General features: G+C 50.1%; 1 protein-coding gene across 1 annotated transcript in view; it reads left to right on the forward strand.

Moving 5' to 3' along the window:
* CUX1 (cut like homeobox 1) overlaps nt 1–23155 on the forward strand; it is a 356883-nt gene that overhangs the window by 313519 nt on the left and 20209 nt on the right. Inside the window, 2 exon segments of the mRNA XM_087417692.1 lie at nt 17178–17480; nt 21371–21559. Of these exon segments, the coding sequence (XP_087273818.1) occupies nt 17178–17480; nt 21371–21559 (492 nt within the window).

The raw sequence follows: 23155 nt of genomic DNA on the forward strand, positions 1-23155 counted from the left end.
CAGTGTCATGGGGGAGGGCTGTGGTCGTCTGTGATCAGATATGCAAACCTATTTGAAGGTAGGGTTGCAGGTAGTGCTTTGGGGATTGGTTCTCTGAGTCTCCCTTTTGTCTGTCTTCCATCCCAGATAGCATCCATCAGCTGCCCTCGCACTCCTTAGCAATAGCAGTGCTGGGGGAAGTGAAGGAAGCATTTCTAGAAGAAGGGAGGGGCTGGGAAGGCCTGTTTTCTCTGAGTGTGACCTGCAGTCATTGCTTACTAGTTAGCAGCTTTCTTAAAGGGAAGAGAACCTTGAGATACAGCAAAGGTGTGTGTGTGTTTATGGCTGGGTAGGTAGGTAGGTACAGAGGTAGATATGATCTAGTAAACCACTGGATTTTTTTTCTTTTTCATATCTTAAAGCTCATTTCGTATTCACAGTCCCTTGGTGTGATTAATCTTTTTGCTCCAAGGGAAGGAAGGAGACAAGAGACGACTCTAAAAGGGGGAGGAAAAAGGGAAAGAAACAGATTTTCCTGGATGCGACTGTCATTACACACAGAGAACTGGTAGAGAAGAGCTGCCCGGTATGGGTATGCTCAGCTCTGTACCTTTAGCATGGGAGTGTTTCATTACTGTAGCGAACAAGCTTCCACACAGCTTCAGATGGATTATTGCAAGCTGTACGAGCAAAAGGATGGCCCAGTCTCCTGGGATTAATCATAAAATACCCAGCTTTTTCCCAGCATGCAGTAAGGAACTGCGGGTTCCAAGTCTTCTCCACCCGTGGAGAATTCCATGGCTCTGTGTCGCTGTTCCCAGTCAGCAGAGTATCAGTTGCTCTTGAGAAGACAGCTGCTGCCGTCTCACACGTGGGTGGTCTGGGGGTGCACCTCCCTGACGTGGTGACCACGGGTGTTGTTGTGCTGTTCATGGCCTGACACAGCCAGGAGAGGCTGGTGGCCACAGCCTCCACATAGGGACAGGCCAGCATTCCTCTTCAATATGCATGCTGGCTCTTGCTTGGTGCCCATGAGATGACCAGGAAAATGTCCAGGGTTTTAGGGCTTTGAACTCAGCGGTAGAGAGGACTCAGATGCAGCTTCCCTAAATAAGCAATCAGGGAAGGACTTTAAGGACTTAGTCAGGGTGGGGCATTCAAATACATGTTAATAGGAAAAGGAAAGGCTAATGGCACTTCCAGAAAATTCCATGGCACTGTCTAAAGCAGGCACAACTCTTCCTTCAATGCTTTAGGTTAGATTTGATTTGATTTGATTTTTTTCTCTTCTCTTTCATCGAAATAAATTTGGATCTCTCCAAAAAGAATTATTCTAACCCTTGTTTATTTTGAATAGCTGAGAAGATTTGTATATAACTGATTTCTACATAGCCACAGACAACAGATCAAAAACAAAAGAGAATTCTGGAAAGCCACGTGTGAGCCAGACAGTACCCCTTCCTAAGCAGGTGGCCGCTGCTCCTCATTTGGGCTGGAGCTCCGCCTTCCACACCGACTGAATACCGTGGCCAGGAGAACAAGTGCCCATTCATTGCTTGCTTTCTTGGTTGTGGCCTGTGTTCGGACATTTGTATTTTATCAAGAGTGCCATAACAGAGGATTTCTCTACTCTGAAGTCTGAAAAGACAGGCTTCTGGATTCAGAAACCCACCTTCCTGTTGTGTGTCAGCTGGTACGTGTGGGTGCCGGCCTGTAGGGAGGCCCACTGGCGCTGAGGGAGCCTTGAGGAAGGGGCTGGGCCGTGAAGGGTGGAGGGGTCAGGGAGGAGAACATTCCAGGTGGAGAGCTCTGCAGGTACAAAGGTTCATTGACAAGGAAGAACATGGCATGTGTGGAACCTTTGAAAAAGGTGAAAACATTAGAAGCCCCTAATTCAGAGACCTTTTATTTTTCTTTTAAAGTAGGAAAGTGGATGATGGATGAATTTTGTCTTTTCTTTATGTAGAATTCTGTTGCTATTGCTGCCTTAAGGCTTGTATAGTAAGAAGAAAAGTGCATGGGCAGGACAGAAGTGGGGGTCCTGGCTCCTTCGAGGTGACCAGCTCCCATGGTGGCATTGGGCCCCAGGATGCTCAGCCGCATCTCACCCCACAGCACTCCTTCCCCTGTGGGCAGCTCCTTCTTGAGAGGAGGTGGGCCACAGCCCATGGTTGGTGGCACAGCCACCGGGGTTCTCACCATTCCCAATTTGAGGAGATCACAGGCCGGAGGCAGGAGAGGGTATTTGGAGTTCAGGGAGAACCCCTTCCTAAGAACTCAGCAGGTGGACCCCAGAGCCAGATTTGTGACCAGGGAAAGAGTTTTCTCTGCTTGAGCACGGAAGGGTGAGGGTCTCAAGACTTGGCGAGCAGCGTGGCCTTCAGTGCATGGACACTGAAATGTCATCAGTAGCCACTGAACGTGCCCCAGGCAAGCTGGGCAGTTCAAGAGGAAATGGCCTTGGGGCCGGCCCAGTGGTGCAAGCGGTTAAGTGCGCGCGCTCTGCTGCGGCGGCCCGGGGTTCGCCGGTTTGGATGCCGGGCGCGCACCGTCACACTGCTTGGCAGGCCATGCTATGGCGGCGTCCCATATAAAGTGGAGGAAGATGGGCACGGATGTTAGCCCAGGGCCAGTCTTCCTCAGCAAAAACAGAGGAGGATTGGCAGATGTTAGCACAGGGCTGATCTCCTCACACAAAAAAAATAAAGTAAAAAATAAAATAAAATAGAAAAGAGGAAATGGCCTAGGGCCACAGGGTGGGGCTTGTGAGGCTCAGAAAACCTTCCTAGAAAAGCAGAGACGTCTTGGAGAAGGATCGTTGGCGTTAGTCTGGGCTATGATGGCCCAAAGCCCAAAGAGCGGGTTTTGGCCCCATGTGGAGCCAGCAGGAGCTGGGGGGAGGGGGGGGGAGGGGGGAGGCAGGGAACATCCTCTCCTTGGGTGCGGTGCCCTATCTTGCTCGTGGGTAAGGTGTCTCCCAGGCCTGCCACAATGGTCTAGGAAACTGCTCTGTGAACTCATTCCTAATCAACGTCTTTCAAAACTTTTCAGCCTTATCTCCGGCTGAGCTAAAGTAAAAAGGGGGTTGGTTATGCTGCAGCCAAGCCTTCAAGAGCCATGAGAGGCAAGCTGAGGCCCAGCACGCCCAAGAGCAGCCTCAGTGGATGGTGAGGCGGTACATTGGGTGGCCACCACCCAGCCTGCAAGCCGCAGGAAAGGAAGATGCGCTTCTCTCAAGTTCCCCTGAAAAGTGACTTGTCAGGACCGCCCCCGTGTTACCTCTGTGCTGCGCTGCTTTTCAGCTCTCCCAGCCATCCCGAGCATCTGTGGGATTCATGATGGAGACTGCCCCATGATCCTGAAACAGCCCCCTGCAGCATCAGCACAGAGGGCAGAGGGAGCGTGGAGACCCTGTCACTCCTGTGACGCGCGGGTGGAACAAGCAAGCCCAGCCTGTCTTCCCCTGGAGCACACTGCACCCGCAGACCCTGCACAGGCATCCCTGGGCGGCCAGCCGTGACAGCACAGCCCACTCGATGTTTTGTCTCAGAGCAGCAAATGCCATCATCACAATCCCTGAGAGAGGCAGCCCTGGCACAAGGCAGCCCCCAAAGGGCTCTGTTCCTTGAGTGGGTTTCGTCACCGTACCTCCAAAAAAATAGGAGAGAATTAGAGTCGCTCAGAGTAAGAGATTTATTTGACGTTTTGTAAATTATGATTTGTGGGGTTTTTTCAAGTAAGCAAAGTGCACCGTGGTTATAAAATGCAAGATTTAAAACGGCTTACACCCTTTTAAAGCGTAAGTCGCCCTCCCTCCCTCATGGCCCAGCCCAGTCGCCCTCCCAGAGACGATCTGTTCCCAGTTTCCCGCACACAGTCTTCGCATCTGGCTATTTGTCCCACACGGAAGGGAGCAGGCAGGCCTCCGGGCGCCGTGCCTGCTTCCCTCACCGTGGGGAGGAGACCCCGTGGAGACTGCCAGGCCAGGATGTGAAGAAGGCCCTCCTCTTTTCTCAGCTGTAGAGAATTCCTGTATCCGGATAGACCAGCTTTTATGTGACCAGTCACTAGCGAGAGCTATTTAGATTGATTCTGACAGCTAAACACACAGTGACCAGCCTCGAGCAGGTGTGACCAGCAGTGTGACACAGCGGGTCGGAGCAGACTGAGCAGGCTGCCGAGGGCTCATCCCACCTCTGCTGCTGAGTGACTGTGGCCTTGGGCAAGTGACTCGACCTCTCTGTGTCTCAGTTTCTTCTGTAAACTAGGAAAAATAAAGTACCTATCTCCTGGAGTGTTGGGAGGTTCAGGTGAGTTCATATATAAAGCTTCCGCAGCAGCGGCCACCACAGAGGAAGCACTATTTGAATGTTCGTTTTTCTGCTGCTGCCCGTACAACCTCTACCACTATATGTCATTGCATGTGTGCACGAGAGCTGTAGAATAATGTACGTGCACACACAAAATGTCAGGCCTCTGCACTTCTCCAAAGAAGATATACAGATGGCCAATAGGCACATGAAAAGATGTTCAGCATCACTAATCATCAGGGAAATGCAAATCAAAACAACACTAAGATATCACCTCATGTCCATTAGAATGGCTATAATCATCAAGACAAAAAACAACAAATGTTGGAGAGGATGTGGAGAAACAGGAACCCTCATACACAGCTGGTGGGAATACAAACTGGTGCAGCCTCTATGGAAAACGGTATGGAGATTCCTCAAAGAATTAAAAATAGAGATGCCCTATGATCCAGCTATCCCGCTACTGGGAATCTATCCAACGAACCTGAAATCAACAATCCAAAGAGGTTTATGCACCCCTATGTTCACTGCAGCATTATTCACCATAGCCAAGAAGTGGAAGCAACCCAAGTGTCCCTCGACTGACGACTGGATCAAGAAAATGTGGTATACATATACAATGGAATACTACTCAGCCATAAAGAAAGACAAAATAGTCCCATTTACAACAACATGGATGGGCCTGGAGGGTATTATGTTAAGTGAAGTAAGCCAGAAGGAGGAAGACAAACACCGTATGATCTCACTCATATGTGGAATATAAACCAACACGTGGACAGAGAAAACTGTATTATCATTACCAGGGGCAATGGGGGTGAGGGGGGCACAAGAGGTGAAGGGAGTCATATATATGGTGATGGACAAACAAAAATGTACAACCCAAAATTTCACAATGTTAAAAACTATTAAAACATCAATAAATTAAAAAAAAAAAAAAAAAGGCAGGCCTCTGGCTTTAGAATAGCAGAGAAGTCCTGCCGCTCACTCCTGGAGTAGAGACTGTCAAGTGGGAGCGTCGCTGGGTGTGGCCGGCATGTAGGGTCAGCTGAAGGAGGACCTGCATGCAGCTCCCCCACTCTTGGCTTCTCTGAAATGCCATCCGTCTTTGCAAGTTGCCCGTCCATCTGCCATTCCTTAAAGTTCACCCCAAGTCCTGACCTTTGAGAGTAAGACTGCAGGTCAGGCCATTGGGGGCAAACATGTGCATAACCAGGCCATCCTCTCTGGATACGGGGGTGACTGTTGGCCCCATCTCCCTCAGGTTCTCAGTGGCTTTGCCTGGACCCTCGTGCTGGCACGCCCTAATTCCGCTTTTGGAGGAAGCCCCGGCAGGCCCTAGTCACAGGCCTCTGGACACGCCTCTTTAGATTTTCTTTGGAAAACAGAATTTACAGTACATTGGGCATTCAGTACAAGAGGCAGAGTAGGTCACAGAAGCAAGTGAGGACTTCAGTTTTCAGTGGTTTGGTTGTGGGGGAAGGATGAAGACACTTAAATGCCTAAAAGTCCTCGGGTAGTTTGTTTTGATTTTTGGTTTTGGGTTTTTTTTTTAAATAAGGGGATAGTTCTGTTACCTTTTTTTTTTTTTTTTTTTGAGGAAGATTGCTCCTGAGCTAACATCCGTTGCCAATCTTCCTCCTTTTTTCCTTGTTTCTCCCCAAGGCCCCAGTAGATAGTTGTATGTCATAGTTGCCATCTTTCCAGTTGCTCTATGTGGGACGCCGCCTCAGCATGGCCTGGTGAGCAGTGAGTAGGTCCGCACCCAGGATCTGAACCGACGAACCCGGGGCCGCTGAAGCGGAGCTTGCAAACTTAACCGCTACGCCACTGGACCGGCCTCTCAGGAGATTTTTTAAATTTGTTGAGGAAACTCACACATTGTAACTTTTTTCTGCGACACACAGTGCTAGTACCTTTAATTCTTCATCAGTAAGTGGAAATGATTTCCCCATTTTACGGATTGAGAAAACCACGGCTCAGAAGTGAGAGGCGATGTCTCCCGTCGAGAAGCAGGTGGAAGAAGCCCGTGTGTCCTGAGACCAGAGGTCTCGCTGCCACGGAGGTGTCCACCGGATGCCTGGGTGCCGGCCAGTCATCCCCAGCCCTGAGGACTGGGTCCCTGCAACTACACTTGAAACAAGGAACAAAACTGGGTTCAAATTATAAATGGACAAATATCAGAAATCAGACCCAAGACAATTAATAGAAAATCAGATGCATCCCACGTGTTTCAGCCAGGAGCTGAGCAGGAGAAGGGGCGAGAACCCAGCGAAAATCAGTAACAGAGTCGGACCCAAGTTTATGAAGTTTTGCAGCAGAAAGTGTATGACCTGCCTGTGATGCAGGTCCATGCTGCTTCGAAACCCTTCCATGCTAAATCCAAGGAAAATCACAGTGGCCCGGAGTCCTTTTGCTTCCTAAAGGACAGCCTTACCCTGCAGCTGTCATGCTCTCTCCCTGCCAGTGACCCTGAGCCAGCCCGGGAGCCCGGCCCCCTGCGGACCGGCACTTGGGCCACATTCAGGCTGCCCACGAGGGGTGAAGAGGGGTCCCAGATGGAAGGGAGTGAGCCAGGAGGCTCTGTCACCGGCTTCATCTCCATTCTGTGTTTTGTTCTTCCCTTTAGAACCGGATTCCTAAATAGAACCTGAGTCTGAATTGGCAGATGTTGGGTTTGTCCTTTAGGAGAGGGCCAAAATTAGTCTGTCATTGGGCACCTAAATAAAGCAGCCAGACCGCCTTTGTACCAACTTTGCAGCGAGGAGGGCCTGAAGTTGCCGCATTCCATTTGACGAGGAAACTTTCTCAGAAGCCAGAGCAGCACCTCTGAAGTCAGAAGGCTGAGGAGAGAGGACAGGGACTCCAGAGGGACGTGCCTGCCTCCTGGCTAGACCCTCTCATCCCTGAGTTACCCTCAGTCTTGTTCCACATGATTTAAATGAATACCTCATGACACTGGAAGAGAGGATCAGTACTCCCCAGAAATAGCACTCAGAGAACAGCTGTGGTTACTGTGATTTTTGGAGGAAAAGAACAGTCTGTCCAGAGTGCCTGGAGCTGGGTTGGCCGAGGGGCTCCCCAGGGGCAGCAGAAAGATGTTATAATCAATTACCACATCATAACACTGATGTATGATAATTACCGCGTGTTTCTCCTGAGATAGTGCAGCATTTGGCTGGGATGCAGTTCTTTCACGGTCCACTGCCTGATTAATATGCAAATAATAGGCTGATTGCATGATGAATGCAGAAAATGAGTTCGCTGATAACGTGAGCACTGAAGCGGGAAGATGATAAATTACTTTTACTGACTGTCCTACATTAAGTACCCTTTCTCAACAATTTCATCACAAATTAAGTAAAGCAGTATGGAGAGATTAGGAGGATGTGTAAAATAATGTACCTTAATAGCTTTTCCAATACCACCGCGTTCAACAAAAATGTCGATCTGTCCTGTTCCGCACGGCCTGGGGCCCATGTAGGGCCAGATCCGTTCACTCACCTGCCTGTTGTTGGGAAACTGGGTACAGCCCCCCCACCAGTGTGTTTGATGGCTGCAGTCAGCCATGGATTCTCTAAGGAACATTCTATCACAGCCCAACGTCATTGCCTGCATGCCAGGCTGCCTGGCAGTGTCACTGGGAGGGGACAGGCTGCTCTCAGGGCAAATGGTGCTACAGCCTCTGCACAGATGGACACCTCAAAGCCTGCCGTCAGCAGGTGCCTGGAGGAAAGGAGAGTTTCTGAGCTGCAGGCCTAGAAGGCTCAGAAAGAAAACAATATTCAAAACCACCGCTTAGCTCCTCCAACTCTTAGAAACCTGGGGAAATTAATTCCGCTCTCAGAATGGCGGTGTGAGCTGCCTGCCAGAGTGTGACTATTGGTGAAGGATGGGCAGGTTTGCCCAAAGCCAGAAATGAACCCTGGAGAAAAAGAGAGGACGCACACACACACACTCACACAGTGATTAATCTTTGATTACAGCAAAGCAATTTAACCAGAGGGTTTGTTTTTTCCCATCTCAGTAATATATATTTAGACTGTTTATATGACATACATTTTGTCTTAATGTACAGGGACGCATTGATAAGTGTTCATACACACAGCTGGGTTGGTAATAAGGTTATTGAAGGTAATTGGAAAGCATTATTTCTCAGTCAGTATGGATCTACGGAAAAGCTGGGAAGAGGGCAAGCATTGTGCTCCTGAAGCAGGGCCAACTGTGTCGCCCACTATCGCCCCTGCAACCTCGCCAGACTGACTTCACTGCAAAAGTTGAATTGTAATTTAAGGAGCGTTTTTAATTTTTAATATTCTCAAACTCTGCTTTTGACGTGCATATTTCCTTAAGAGGTTATAAAACGTATGTAAGAAAAATGATGAAGTCTGGCACGGGGACAGATTTACACCCCGAATCCCCCGCAGTGCCCACCCCACGGTGAGCTCTCAGCTGAGGCCACATCACCTCGGCAGCTTCTCCTGGGTGCATCTCAAGTCACTGTGGGATTGCTGACATCCGTTGTCCCCGATGTCCTTCCCAGTCTGAGGAGAAAAGAGGGGAGCAGAAAACAGTCCCAAGGGTGAAGGAAGCCCCGGCTGGCACAGGGTGGTGTCTGATGGAGGAGCCAGGCATCTGCAGACCTCAGTGATGCCACAGCAGCAGTTGGAATGGCAAGCATCTCCTGCACCCTGTGCTGCATGCCAGGTGATAAGCCAAGGATGGTCCTGCCTCCTCCGTTGGTGTGCCAACCTCCATCAACAGACATCCCTCCAGACCCCTGTATCAGCCCCTTCACTAGGGCTCAAGTCCCACCTTCTTAGTGTGTGACCCAGTCCCTCCATCTCTTCCTCTCTCCTTCTCTCCAGGCCTGGGCACACCCCAGTCTCTCCCCCACGCTCACCCCCAACTTCTATGTCAGTGCTGTGAGCTCCCTCCGCCCCCTGGACATCCCCATCCTAGCCCTCGTCGCAGGATCTTTGTGTCAGTGACTTGCTTGATGAGATCTGCCTGGCACTCAGAGGGGCCCCTTACTGAATGGAAGGCCCAGGCCCCGTCTTCAGGTGGCTCAGAAGTCAAGTTGGGGGAGAGAAGCTATAAATGACACAAGTTTTCTTTGTTAACAACGGAAGTATTTTGGGTTCTATGTCAGTATGAGTTCCTCAGGCAGACTTAAAAAGATGTATTGTTGTGCACACACCAGGACTACTATGTGTCAGGGCTGCCATCTCATCTCATCCTGGCCCACTACAGTCCCAGCAGGGCTGGGGCGAGTGAGAGGATCGTTGCTCTTCCGTTTCAGGGAAGAAACTAGAGCCGACAGAGGGTGGCATCTGCCTTCCTGGGACAGCAGAGGGTCCCACCCAGCCCCTCTGGCTCCTCACCAGGTCTTCACGCCTCCCCCCATGCCCTCCTCCATCCCGCCCCCAACCTTTCCCAGGTTACTCTTTTCTGCTATTGGAAAAAAGAGTGATTCGGTAGATTTGCTGAGATTTTCAGTGATTTAAGGCAATGCCAGGATTGGCTGAGGGCCAAAGAGTATTGCCAGCCCAACCAGTGAGGAGGGCAGGTAGGGCCTGGGGTGGGGAGGGTGTCCTGATGCTCGACCCAGCCGCCTGTTTGGGAATGGACTTTTCCTGGAGTGGGAAAGCCCCAGCCTGGGCCCTTAGGAATGGGGCCTGTGGCAGTGAGGCCCCATCAGCACTGGCATCAGGTGCTGGCCCTTGGAGAGAAGGCTGTTGTGTAGTGTGGCCACTTCCGCTGCTTCTGATACACCTTTAGTGTCTTGTTAGATCACCTCTCTTTCTTTCTCCGTGGAAAATGTCCAATGGCATGGTAGGAGGTGTGTGGAAGTCTCCTGCGTGGCTCTGTGACATCTATTGAAGTGTCCATGCATTTTGTTTCAAGCCCCCGCTGATCAGTCAAAACACCACTTATACTCAAAGGAAAACAGCTCCCTGTTTTATCTTGGCTGTGTCTAATGGAGATGCGTGGCTGAAGGGATAGGACGGTGGTCCTCAAGGGGCCGAGAGCCTCTGCCGTTAGACTCAGAGGCAGGGTTCAGGACCAGAGGAGCCACAACTCTGCCGCCTCCGAACAAAGGTCTGGTGTTGGGAGATGTAGGAACTTGTCAGGGAGAAGATGTCACATTACTGGGTGGCACAGGACTGGCCAACTGATGACTGAAATACAGGAGGGCAATTAGGTTGCTGTTCACCTTCGATGCAGAGAAGCTCATTATTTCTGGAGACCGTTCGGCCATAACCCTCAGGTGGTGGGTCTCTCTGGAGATGGACTGTGTGAGCAGGCGAGCGAGTCCCCACGTTTCGGCTCGGTTTAGTGTCCGCATCACGATCTCTACATCTAAATTCAGCTGGGAAGCATTCCAGGCGGGTGGTCACCCTGTCGCAGCTTTTGAAGCTGTCAGCAGCACTGTCAGCTGGAAAGGCCTCAAGCAGGGCAGGGTCCTTCCGGGCCGCCAGGGCTCCTGCTGAACTGAGGACGCCAGCACTGGGCACTCCAGAACCTTCTACACGTCCTTGCAGCACCATGCAACTGCATCTCCGAGGCTCCTGCCCCCTCTGGCTCCATCTTCCCCTCTCTGCCTCTCCTGCACTCCCTTTACCCCTTCTCTCTGCTTCCCTCCCTCCTCGTTAACATCTAATGTGCCAGGCCTAGACCATGCTGCTCCCTGGCTCCGTTGGGCAACCCTTCCTACCCCCGCCCCAGTCTCCTCTCTCCTCTCTCCCATCTTTCCATCCCTGTCTGTCTCTATAGTCACTTGGAATTTCCTGGCTTGGCGCAGGTTCACAGCCTAAACTATGGACATAATGAAAAGTGGTGCATCAGACCAGCCGCCAGTTAAATAATGTTTGGGTTCTTGTCAGAATGTCACAGAGTACCCTGTCATTTTGTTTCAGCAACTTGTCCTTCTGAATGCACAGTTCGCCTTATGGCATGCCAGCAGTAAAAATGTCACTTACAATAATTACTTTTTGGTGAAAATGCTTGCTGACTTCCTACCTTCAAGCTGTTTTTTACACAGTGGGGAGATAATAAGAAATGACTTTATCCTGACTGCTCAAATGAACACTAAATGGAATTTGGGTTATTATTACTGCAGATAGAGGGCTGGGTATGGAAATTTAAACAGCGGATCGGATAAACTGCAGAGAGATTTGTCTCTGAAAATTATGGCGGGTGTGCATTTTCCGTTGGCTTCTATTGAAAATTTAAGGCAGCTGTTGTTTGCCTGCTGTTTTTGGAATATAATATTTTTCGTAATCCTTTTATAGTTCCTGAATGCCTCGTGTATTTCAGAGGGCGTTGAGTCAGTCTTTCTGCTTTCTGTGTCTTACTAACCAAGCTACTCTTATGCCAGATTCGAAGCCTTGCAAAAATATTAATCCACACAGATCACTTCTTAAATGTAACGCCTCACTATTGCTGTCAAAATTGGATAGATGGATGTGTAGCTGGGCTTTTAAAGTATGCAAATTACCTGTTTTCAATTGTCCCAGTCCTGCAGACTACAGACTCCTTGAAAGCAAGGTTTGTGTCTAATTTCTCTTATCTCCAATGCCTAGCAGAGTGCATGACACAAAGCAGTAGGTGCTTTAAAACGTTTGAGGGAGTGAACGAATGAAGGAGTGAATGAGTGAAGGCAGGCAGGCTGTCATGATGCCGCAGTAATTGGCAGACAGAGGCTTTCCACTCCTGATCTGCTTCAGATCCTTGCTGCATCCGTGGGACCTGGGGGTCTTGTGGCCTGTCTGAGCCTCAGTTTCCCCGCCTGGATTTCGGGGTTTACACTTCCGCCAAAGGCCTGTTTTGGAATTGAATAAAGCAGTGTGGAACCTCCCTCGGCACACTGCCACCCTCGCATGTCGTACTAGACGCACTTGGGTCCCCTTCCCTCATCCCAGTAGTGGATTGGTTTTTTGTGGCTCACTCTCGTGTTTTTGAGGCTCCTGCACGTTGATATGTGGAAGGACTGTGTCCTTGAAGGCAGGCCCAGTCACTCCACCACTAATGGCCACGCAGGTGCAGGGGGGCGGGCACCACCCAGCTGTACAGGTCGGCTGTTTAGAATACGGAACATCTGGCTGGTTCCGGCTGTGTGACTCTGGGCACGATATTTCATCTCTGTCAGATGAGGGAAATGGATATGCCGAGCTCACATTGTGAGGTCATTGTGAGCACGGAAGTGGTTCATTCCTGTGCCTTAGCATAGTACCCGGCACAGTGAGCACACAAGAATGTGAGCTGAAGTAGTGGCTGCTGTTACGAATGACAATAGGGTTATTCATATCGCCTTTCCCCAATCCCACGATGCTCCTGCTGCAGTGTACCCCCACACACCCCATTGCCCAGGCCACAGCATGGGAAGCGCCCCGTTTCCTCCCTGCTCCTCGGCCCCCTGCCCACATCCACTAAGCCCCAAGTCCTGTTGAAGCTATCTCCTAAATCTCTCTTGAACCTATAGATGTCTCCGCACCCGCTGCCTGCCCTCTTCCAGGCCACCCTCAGTTCTCCCTGGATGACACTACAGCCTCCTCAGGACCTCCGGCCCCAGCCTTGCTGTTGGCAAGTTCATTCTCTGTGCTGAAGCGACAGTGAGCTTATTTACTTTCTTACTTGTTGATGTTACATCTATGATATTTCAAATATCAAGAAACTTACAGAATAACACAGTGAACACCCATGTTCCCATTACTCAATTTTAACCTTAACTTTTGGTCATAATTCAGCCTTATATTTTTGAAAGAAATAAAACATTAAAGATAGAGTTGAAGCCCCCTCTCTGGCCTCATTCCTGCTAGAAGTCAACGCTGCACATCCTGAATTAGCTCTTTATCGTTCCTGCGCATGACTTGACACCCTCGCTGCGGACCTAGCAGCCACACACAACATACAGCGAGTGCCGGCTTTTAGCCTGTGCACAGACGTTCACTCTGTTCCGTTCTGCACCTGCTTTGTGGGCTTGCCATTATGCTCTGGACGCTGGTCCACGAGGCTCCAGTCCTGGCATCCTCGCTGCTGTTTACAGCATATGAACGTGCCACAGTCAGAGACCTACTCTCCTGGAGATGCACACTGTTTCCAGTTTTTTGCTCTTTCAGGCAAGGCCTCAGTACACACTCTAGTGCCCACTTAAGTCCCCAGAAGAGAAGCGTTGCTGGGGTGAAGGGTAGGCCCCTCTTAGAATAGACCTTTACCTGACTCCCAACTACACAAGGATTAAAGCAGACGTCTTAGCCGCTTCAAAGGCCTTGCACCACCCAGCCTCTGGGGGTCTCTCTGTGCCTCATGTTCTTGCCACACTAAATTTCATTCATGCCTCAAACCCACCAGATTTCTGGAACAGTCTTCCTCCGGCCCTGCCACTCCTACTCCTCCTGACTTAGCTGGCTAATTCCTGTTCCTGCCCAAAGTCCACCTGGAATGTCACCCTTCCAGGAGGCACCTGACCCCTGGCCCCTGCTGTGTGCTCCCATCCCCTCCTCTGTCTCTCCTCGGGACATTCACTACCCTTCAGGTACTTCGGCTTAGTGGCTGTCTTCCCAACGAGGTGCGAGCCCCAAGACGGCAGGGCTGTCTGACCCCCCGACCCGTTCGCTGCCCTGTTCCCGGTGGCCTGACCCAGCAGACTGAGGGAAGGAGAGAAAGAGTGAATGGAATGATGGAATCTCCATTCATCCTCTCTGCTAGCACTTCCTTCCTAAGTTTATACTGAAGTGTAATTTACATACGGTGAAATTCACGCTTCACTCATAGAGGTGTTCTGTGAGTTTTGGCAATCAAGGTATAGAGTAATTCCATCATCCCCAATTCTCTCATGCCCCTTGGTAGTCACTTCCTGCCCTCACCCCTGGCAACCACTGATCTGTTTTCTGTCCCTGTGGTTTCACCTTTTTCAGAACGTCCTCTGAACAGTTTCATATAGGATATAGCCATTGAGTCTGTCACCAGTGTCTCAGTCTTGTGCCAGACGCTGTGGAAGAAACAGCAGTAAATCACGCAGAGGTTTATGTTGAATGGAGGGTACCTTTAAACTGCTTGTTTTCTTAACATCAAATTCAGATTGTGTAGCTAAGCACCAACCAGTGGCAGGTTTCTTCCTCACATCAGCCCTGTCTACATTTTTCAGATGAGGAAACCAGGATTTCCCAAGAAGTAAAGAGTCGTATTCAAGTTAATGCAGTGGGCTGGCAGAGGTCGCCCCCCCAGTTCAGCACCTTAATGCCAAGCGCAGGACTCCTCCTTTTTCTCTTGGTCTAATTATGTTTAATTACCTGGAGTGAAGTAAAGTCTTGTTCTTTCGAAAAGTGTTGTTTTAATCAGAGGGCTCCGTTTGCTAATTTTGGGATAAGGAAAAAAAGTAATCTTTCCTCTTCTCTGTTGACCACGTTTCTTATTCTGCCAAGATGGTGAGTCATACAGGCTACCCCCAATCCTCCCTGCACCCTGGGCCCGGCCGCCTCACTGGGGGGCCGCGGGAGATGTTGATGGGTTTGGTTTTGTCATGCGGTCCTGCCACTGGAGCTGTGGTGCTGACTGGAAATAGCTTTCTCAAGAGTGTTTCTTTCCAAAGTGATGTTCTGAGCGTGTGGATTCGTGGCGTCTCCGGCGGGTCCGTTTGCTGTTGCATCTGTCCGTGCCGTTCCAGAAACGTGGGACCAATTCTGCTTTCTGTGCCCTGAGACACGGTGGCATCCTGGGCACGTGTCTGTCAGGGAACAGCTGTCCCCCAGGAAGCACACTCAGCTTCCAGTTGTCTGTTCCAGTTTAGACACAGGCTCAGAGAGTGAGGTGCAGGTACCGGCCAGCCCAGCAGCCCTCGCGGTGCGTCTCAAGGCCACGCGGCCCTTGTTGTAGTCAGAGTCGGGAGCACACAGAGACCCAGTAACGTGTGGCGAGCACCTCTGTTTAGTTCTCTCGGGTTCTTCACGGCAAAAAACCCATGCGAGTGGCTCGCTGAGAATGCCCGGAAGAAAGAAATCTATCGCCTCTCGAGTGATTTGGGGAGATCTGCCTCAGCCGGCACCCCAGGCAAAGCAGGGAACGCGCTAGGGCAGCAACACCAGGCGGCTTCTCAGACTGCCAGCCATGATTTTGACCTTGCTGTGGGTTAAAGGACGCAAACCTGAGAAGAAATCTGTTTATCGTGTGGGGAGTTCATGCATCCTTGACAGTGTACATTGAGCAAGATGGGTGATCTGCCAGGCTGGTCCCTCCCGTGGGTGAATCAGGGCAAATCTACAGTGCAATTCCTTTGCTGCTTCAGGTACAGAAATAACATTTGCTGGGTTTTATATCCAGTTGTACGATGACCTGGAGGTGAGCAGAGAGAAGAAATCCGATTTGTAGGATTCAGTTTGCCTTAAAGATTTATATGGACCATTTCTGCTGTTTACATCTGTCTCTTTTACATCTTTCACAAACCAGTGTTGTTGTTTTTTTAACCTGATTTTCCAGGTTGAGGACACAGGTTTGTGTGATGGTGGAACTCTGTACCGGTTTAGGATAATAAACGGGTTTATGGGTTGAATTACATTTCCCTTATTTGGGATTTTTATCTTTCTAGGTATTTATACAAAATATCCCTTATATTTCTAATACATTTTCCATCCTCTTGAGTTCAGAATAGGTTGTTACTCTGGATATAATATGTCCAGCAAAGGACTCCAGTTATATGGCTAATTGAAATTCATTTATTACTCAGGGTTTCATTTTGTTTAAACAGGTAGCAAGTATTTGGGGGCCACCCATGTGTGTTGACGTTCAGTGAGTGGCCTGCCCCCTGCAACTTGTCATCTCTCTGGGGCCATAGAGCCCACATGACAATGCCTGGCCTGGGCCAAACACATGGGACTGTGGGGTCTGACCATGTGCTGTTCTCGGTGGGGGTGGGGAGAGATTGCGCCAAGACACCGAGCCAAAGGCAGATTTTACCTCGTAGGTAGGACCGCGATGCTAAGTCACTTTGCATTTCCTCCCGGATACGTCTTTTTCTGTATCTGGAAATTAGGAGATGGCCGAAGCCTTTATTCCAGACATCCCAAAACTAGGATGGATGTCGGTTTTATGGGTGATGCTATCAGAGAGGCCAGAAGGGACCACTCACCAACAGAGTACGGGTCAGCACTCCCAAGCCTGGGGACCTGACTGCCCACGCTGACCCCATCTCGTCTGTTGCTGGTGACAGCATGGTGTGGACGAGCTAAGAGCTCAGCTGTCAGAAGCACATCCTGGGCTGTGACAGGGAGCAGGGCAAGCACTCCTCTCTGTCGCTTCCCTGCAGGCTAGGTACTGTGGGGCCCTCTGGGAGTCACAGTGAGACCAGCCTGGGGTCCCAAGACTCAGCTGGGGACCGCAGGGGGGCCAGCAGCCGAGGCCTCAGGTCTGCTCTTCAGGGGTCTTCATCACTGTGGTGACCACACATCATGGGCAGCCCTCATTGAAAATGATATGTCCATTCCTTTTTTTCTGGGAATTATGGACAAAATAAGTATGCAAATTATAATCTAGCCAAGGTACTTCTGAATTACAGAATTATAGGGCTCCATTAGAAGAAATCATGACAGCGCTAGCACATTATTATAATATGACATATTTTTTAACAGAATGCCCTTTTATTGAGCCTTCAGAAACTTTTTATTTAAACCGCTAGTTTTCCTTCTGTTGCTGTTATTTTTTATTTTTTAATGCAGAAAGTGAGAGGCTACTCTCAGTCAAAACACTATGAAACAATTCATTTAGCTCCACAGACTGCCATACTGTACCCCTCTCATTCAGGCGTTTCCTGAGTATTTCCTAGACAAGGAAAATAGATGGACCTGGTGAAATTCAGCTGTTTCAGCCTCGGTTTTCCTTGTGCTTGAATTGCAGAAAGCACTCCAAAGACCTCTGCCAGCTGCAGCCCTGCACCCGAATCTCCCATGAGCTCCAGCGAATCGGTGAAGAGCTTGACTGAACTGGTCCAGCAGCCCTGTCCCCCCATCGAAACCAGTAAGGATGGCAAACCACCAGAACCCAGCGACCCGCCCGCCTCAGACTCCCAGCCCAGCACCCCGCTGCCACTCTCCGGACACTCGGCCCTCAGCATCCAGGAGCTGGTGGCCATGTCTCCAGAGCTGGACACCTACGGCATAACCAAGAGAGTCAAGGAGGTGCTGACTGACAACAACCTCGGTAGGTGCCCACTGCTGAGTTGGGAGGCGGCAGGTTGGTTCCTGTTGGGGTTCTGGGGAAGAACAGGTGGAGGGGCCCCAGGCTGAGCCAGCCAAAGGGTTTTAAGGTTTACACAGGCTACCTGTAAGAACACAGAATGTCCTACACTCGTGAACACTGAGGGCTCATGAGGGGGCTGGAGTCTGCAGGTCAGTCCCAGCCCGCTCCTCCTCCCGCCTCTGGGCCCCCGCCCCCGTCAGAGACCTCTTGGAAGGTATGTGTGCGGGCAGGAGCCCACTCAGGCCATCCACTCAGACCGCCCTGATTGGGACGTGCCCAGGAGAGCTCCAAATCCTTATGGGCACCAGAGCTGAGCAGGAGCAGCAGTGTCTGGATGGCATAGTGGAAGAGGCCAACAGACTAGTTCAGACCCTAACTCTCCTGCTTCATGTGCCTGTGATGCTGAGCCAGCTCCTCTCTGAGCCGCTCAGTAAATCTGGAATAACAATGCAGACTTGGGGTTGTAAGCAGCAGCAGTTCCCAGCGCCCTGCCTGGCAGCTCAGGGTCTCTTCCTATCGTCCTGCTGCCCCATAAAGCGGCCCCACTCCCCAGGCTCCACAGGGATAAGGCAGCCCCTGGAGAACTGAGTTCCTCACCCCTCCCACTGGGTTTCAAACCCAGGCCATCTGCCTCCCGTGTGACCGGCACATGCCTGAGGCAGCTCTCTCTGAGGGCTCTGTGGCATCACAGTCAGTGGCTGCGGCTATAAGAATATTAGGGTGTTTCGTTGTTTTAAGCCATTGTGCTCCTGTATTGTGGACCAGACGGGGTTCCCCTGGTCTGGGCATCCAGAGGATGGAAACAGCCACTCCCTGTCACTTCCGTCCTTCTTGTTTCCAGGTGTGAAAGTCAGTTAAAGGAGAACTGTTCTGTGTGGTGCATGTTAGACAATCCTGAAGAATAGTTGGCATTGGCCCAGTACCTTCAGCCGGGGCCTTCTCTGTCTGTTTTTCCCAGGGGACGGGAAAAGAAGGGAGTAGCAGCGAAGGGAGAGCCAGTAAAGTTTGCACAGTGACCTCACAGCCTGGGGGTCAGGCCAGCTTGTCTGGATAAGGCCCTCTACCCTGCTGCTTGTGCAAAACAGAACCAGAGAAAACATTTTTAATTAAGTTAATTTGTAAAAATTAATTCATAAAAATAAAAATTTAGCTGTTGATTCTTTTTTCTTTCTTTTTTTTTTTTTTTTTTTTTGGTGAGGAAGATACGCCCTGAGCTAACATCCATGCCAATCCTCCTCTTTTTGCTGAGGAAGATCGGCCCTGTAGCTGTTGATTTTTAAATGGCTGTGAAGTCCCGCATGTTCATCAAGTATTAAAATATGCGAGGATTTCTAGGCTTGGGTCATCCCCTACCTTACAATCTTGTCACGAGTCCAAGGAAGCAGGCCTGATGCATTGTTGCCGCCCACTTCCTCATAGGAAGTGTCATTTCACGTAAACGATGAAAATCAGCTGAAGAAAACCCTCATTTTCAAACTGATAAGTTGTGAGATCACGATCGTGAGATTGTGAACGTTAAAATCTCATGCTTGTACTCAGCCATAAGAAACGATGAAATCCAGCCATTTGTGACAACATGGATGGACATTGAGGGTATAATGCAAAGTGAAATAAGTCAGAGGGAGAAGGTCAAATACTGTATGATTTCCTTCATTAAGTAGTAGATAATAACAACAATAAACAAACACATAGGGACAGAGATTGGATTGGTGGTTACCAGAGGGGAAGGGGGGAGGGAGGAGGGTGAAAGGGATAATTTGGTACATGTGTGTGGTGATGGGTTGTAATTAGTATTTGGGTGGTGAACATGATGTAATCTATGCAGAAATAGAAGTACAATGATGTACACCTGAAACTTTTACAATGTTATAAACCAATGTTACTGCAATAAACAAAAAATTTAAAAAAAAATTAATTAATAATAAAAATCTCATGCTTGGCCTTCCCCTTTGTGTCTCCATCACTGCTGGAGTTGGAGCTGACATAGTTCATGTGCAGCCACAGCAGAACCCCGCTGGCCTGTGGAACTCTGTTCTCAGAAGCTGTGGAGCAGGGATCAGTGACCTGAGGGCTGAAAACCTTCAGACAGATGACTTCCTGCTCTTCGAGCAGGAACTTCCAGAAAAGCTCCCTCTCAGTGTCCCCCTGGCCTTAGAGAGGAGCGGCAGTCTTCATGGTGGCTCGAACTGAGCTTCTCCGGGAAAGAAACTGCCTCCCCTACTGGGGTCTCGGTGGAGTAATGGACAGGGAGGGGGCCAAATGACAGCTGAATTAGGCAGCAAAGATGACCCTTGGTCCAGACCCAGACATCCTCTTAACCTTGACCTGGGATCTTGGGGTGCTCATATGCAGAATGTGTGTGTTTACATTTTATTGGGTGAGGGTCTCTAGCTTCTTCAGGTTCTCAAATGGGTCTGTGACCCAAAAACAGGAGTTCCACTGCCGTGAAACCTCTAGGAGTAATACAAATAATTTCCAAAACTAATCACTTGATTTTCCCCCCGTACAGCTGGGCAGGCCAAGCACCTGGTAACTGGCTGTTCATATATATCCCTTTCCTGAACACAGGAAGCTCCACGGAATGAAATGAGATTCATTTGTCATATTAGAATTAGGTAAAGTTTATTGAAAACAACCATAACAAAAAACCAGTAAGGACTTGGGACGTTACAGGCTAAAGTAAGAGTCTGAAAAGCAGAGAAACCAGGAGTTTACAAATCAGTAAATGTATCTCTAAGTTAAAAATTAATTCCTCAAATGTAGAGCTTTCCATGCAGTAAACTTTTACTTGGAGTCCTGCTTTTTATGAGGCGGCGCTCCGCCATTTTCTCACAACTACCGGGTGAGCACAGGCAGCAGTGTTTCCTGCTCACAGATGGAGGACATGAGCCGAGAGGGAATAGCCGGTCATCCACGGGCACCCTGCTACCGAGGGGAGAGCCGCTCTCTGCCCCGGTGTCGTGCTTCCTACGCTTTATGGTACCAGACACTGCCCCTCTGATCCCAACCTCCACTGCCACCTAATAAGTCCTGTTCATTTAAGTTCTCCCATCAGGTCGTTCAGGTCAGGCCTGATTCTCATTTGTACCTTTAAAAGTGGTGGCCCCCGTTAACCCACAGCTGAATGGCTCTCAGAGAAGAGGAATGTTCTTTTTAAGCCTCTGACAAACATTGCAGACTTAATGCCACTGTGCTCTCCAGAGCAAAATGCCCTCTGATCAGCCTGGGGAGCAGGCTGCTCACCACGGACTTGGAGAAAAGGCCTCGAAGAAGGGGTTTTGATCCACTTTGAGCTCCAGTCAGCATGCAGCTTAGACTGCGGGAACAGGCTTTAGAATTGCCAATGGCCTGCTTTTCAGAAAAACAGAGCCGAGGAGCTCTTTCTCCTTCTTTTTCCTGCTGTGACCTTGGGTCAAGTGGTCTGTTTTCTCAGCAAGACCTGATAACCTTGCTAGTCGTGAAAGGAGCCGGCACAGGCGGCCCTGTGGTTTGAGCTTGTACGAGAGAGGTCTCCTCCCTGTGTGCTACTTAACCTCCTGAGCTCAGGTTTGGGATTAACCACCTCTGATAAATGCTGCAGGTCTTATCCAGGCCTCAGTTCATCCAAAGCCCAAAGGCTTTTTTGAGAGAAACATGGTGTATAAGCAGGAGTAATACTGACTCCGTCACCAGTGGAGTTTGCCACAAGTCTGGTTGAAGACACGCTTCTACAAAGTGCAGGCTCCCAGCCAGGACCCAGCTGACCAGACTCGGCGCCTTTAAACCCCACCTCTGACTTCAGCCTTGACACACACTTGTCCTTCCGGATCCCTGGGTCTCAGTAAGGACATCTCTCTCTGTTTTCTCTCTAGGTCAGCGCTTATTCGGGGAGACCATCTTAGGGCTCACTCAAGGCTCTGTCTCCGACCTCCTTGCTCGCCCAAAACCCTGGCACAAGCTCAGTCTGAAGGGACGGGAGCCGTTTGTCCGGATGCAGCTGTGGCTGAATGACCCCAACAACGTGGAGAAGCTGATGGACATGAAACGGATGGAAAAGAAAGGTAACCACTCGCCACCTGCCCCAGCCAATTGCTTTCCATTCATAAACTCGCTGTTTCTTCTAAAGCTTCATCCAAAGCTGAGGAGGGACACTGACCCGTGACCAAGGGACTGTAAGGCAGGGCAAAGGATTTTTTGACAGTCATCAGCAGATGAGTACCGAAGAAGACTGGGAAGATTTTGGCTTTTTCTACCCAGCAGCCTGAACCCAAAGACGTTTTAGCACTGGGGGACCGCTGTAACAATTCCTGCTAGTTGCCCTGGCGGTCAGTGTACCCTTTGTCCTCTTTAAGGAGAGTAAGGCCACCAAGAAGGGAACACCACAGCGCTTGGTGACGGCTCATTTGTTTGTTGACTTTTGTTGGGTGGGTGGGGTAGGACATTTAGTGCACGTGTACCCTGTGCGGGGGCTTCCGTATATTACCTTATTGGAGAAATCGTTAGTAAATGCATTTGTAGATTAGGAGTCTCAGGTTCAGAGAAGTTAGTTGGCTCCATTACGGTCCCCCAGCCTGGAAAATGGCAGAGCAAACTCCTGCCAGAATAGCCTTCTCTCTCTTGCTGTAACTTTATAGTCCATGGGCTGTAGAGGATACGGCCTCCTGGAGGGCTAAGCACATCTCTTTTCTCTGAATGCTTCTGGAGCCCTCTCGAACGTTGATCAGCATTCTTCTTGCCCCCTGGAGGCTACAACGCAGGAGAAATCCTAAAGGATTTCCTTGGTGGTGGGAAGTAACACCTACTCTGTCTCATGGTCTGCACTCCTATGTGCTGCTCCTCGTTAGCAAGTCCTCCCCTCAGAGGGGACAGTCCTGGGTCACCTACAGTGCTGTGAGCTCACCCTCAGTGGCTGAATCTGAATCCCTTAGATGTGGAGACTGGACACCAGCTACTAGTCTGGCCTTGAGAGGCTGTGACGCCCTCTTTAATCAGCTTCTGCAGAGGCCCTCGGCTAAGAGCAGCCATCCCAACTGCCCACGTGGCTGAGCCTGGCCTCATCCCCGCGTCCCAGCCAGGGTGGGATGGAGCCCAGGCTCATAGCCTCCAAATTCATCAGGAGCCAGCCGAGCATCACTTCTCACCCAACCAGGGAAAGGACTAGAGCTCTGAGAAGGAGCGAGAGTCTCTGATGCCTCCTCCAGGAGCTCTGTGGGGCTGGCCCTTGTATAACAAGAGGGACTTCCCGTTCCCGAGTGCCTCCTACTTGCTAGATGCTCTGCTGAGACTTCACTCAATCCACACAGCTCCATCCAGTATATATGTCATTATCCGGGAAAGATAAGGCTCTGGCGTTATACAACTTACCTGATTTCAACAGTTGGCATAAGTAGGGAGCAGGAATCCACACTCGGGGCTGCCAGACTCCAAAGCTGGTGCACTCAGGTGTGTGTTCTGCCTGTGCTGAGCGCCTGCCATACTGGGACCATGTGCCCCTCCAGCGGGCTCCTGCCTGCCCTCAGCTGTGCAGACCAAGGCTCTGACACAAGCCACAGTGCTGCAAGCTCCAGAGACCTGGTGCCACATCACCCCCAAAAATTTTTAAACTTTTTAGTATGGGAAATTTCAAACATAGAAGTAGAGAGAATGGTATCATGAAC

The sequence above is a fragment of the Ceratotherium simum genome, chromosome 26 (genome assembly GCF_057802395.1).
Source record: "Ceratotherium simum simum isolate JZ-2026a chromosome 26, ASM5780239v1, whole genome shotgun sequence".
NCBI classification, from domain to species: Eukaryota; Metazoa; Chordata; class Mammalia; order Perissodactyla; family Rhinocerotidae; genus Ceratotherium; species Ceratotherium simum.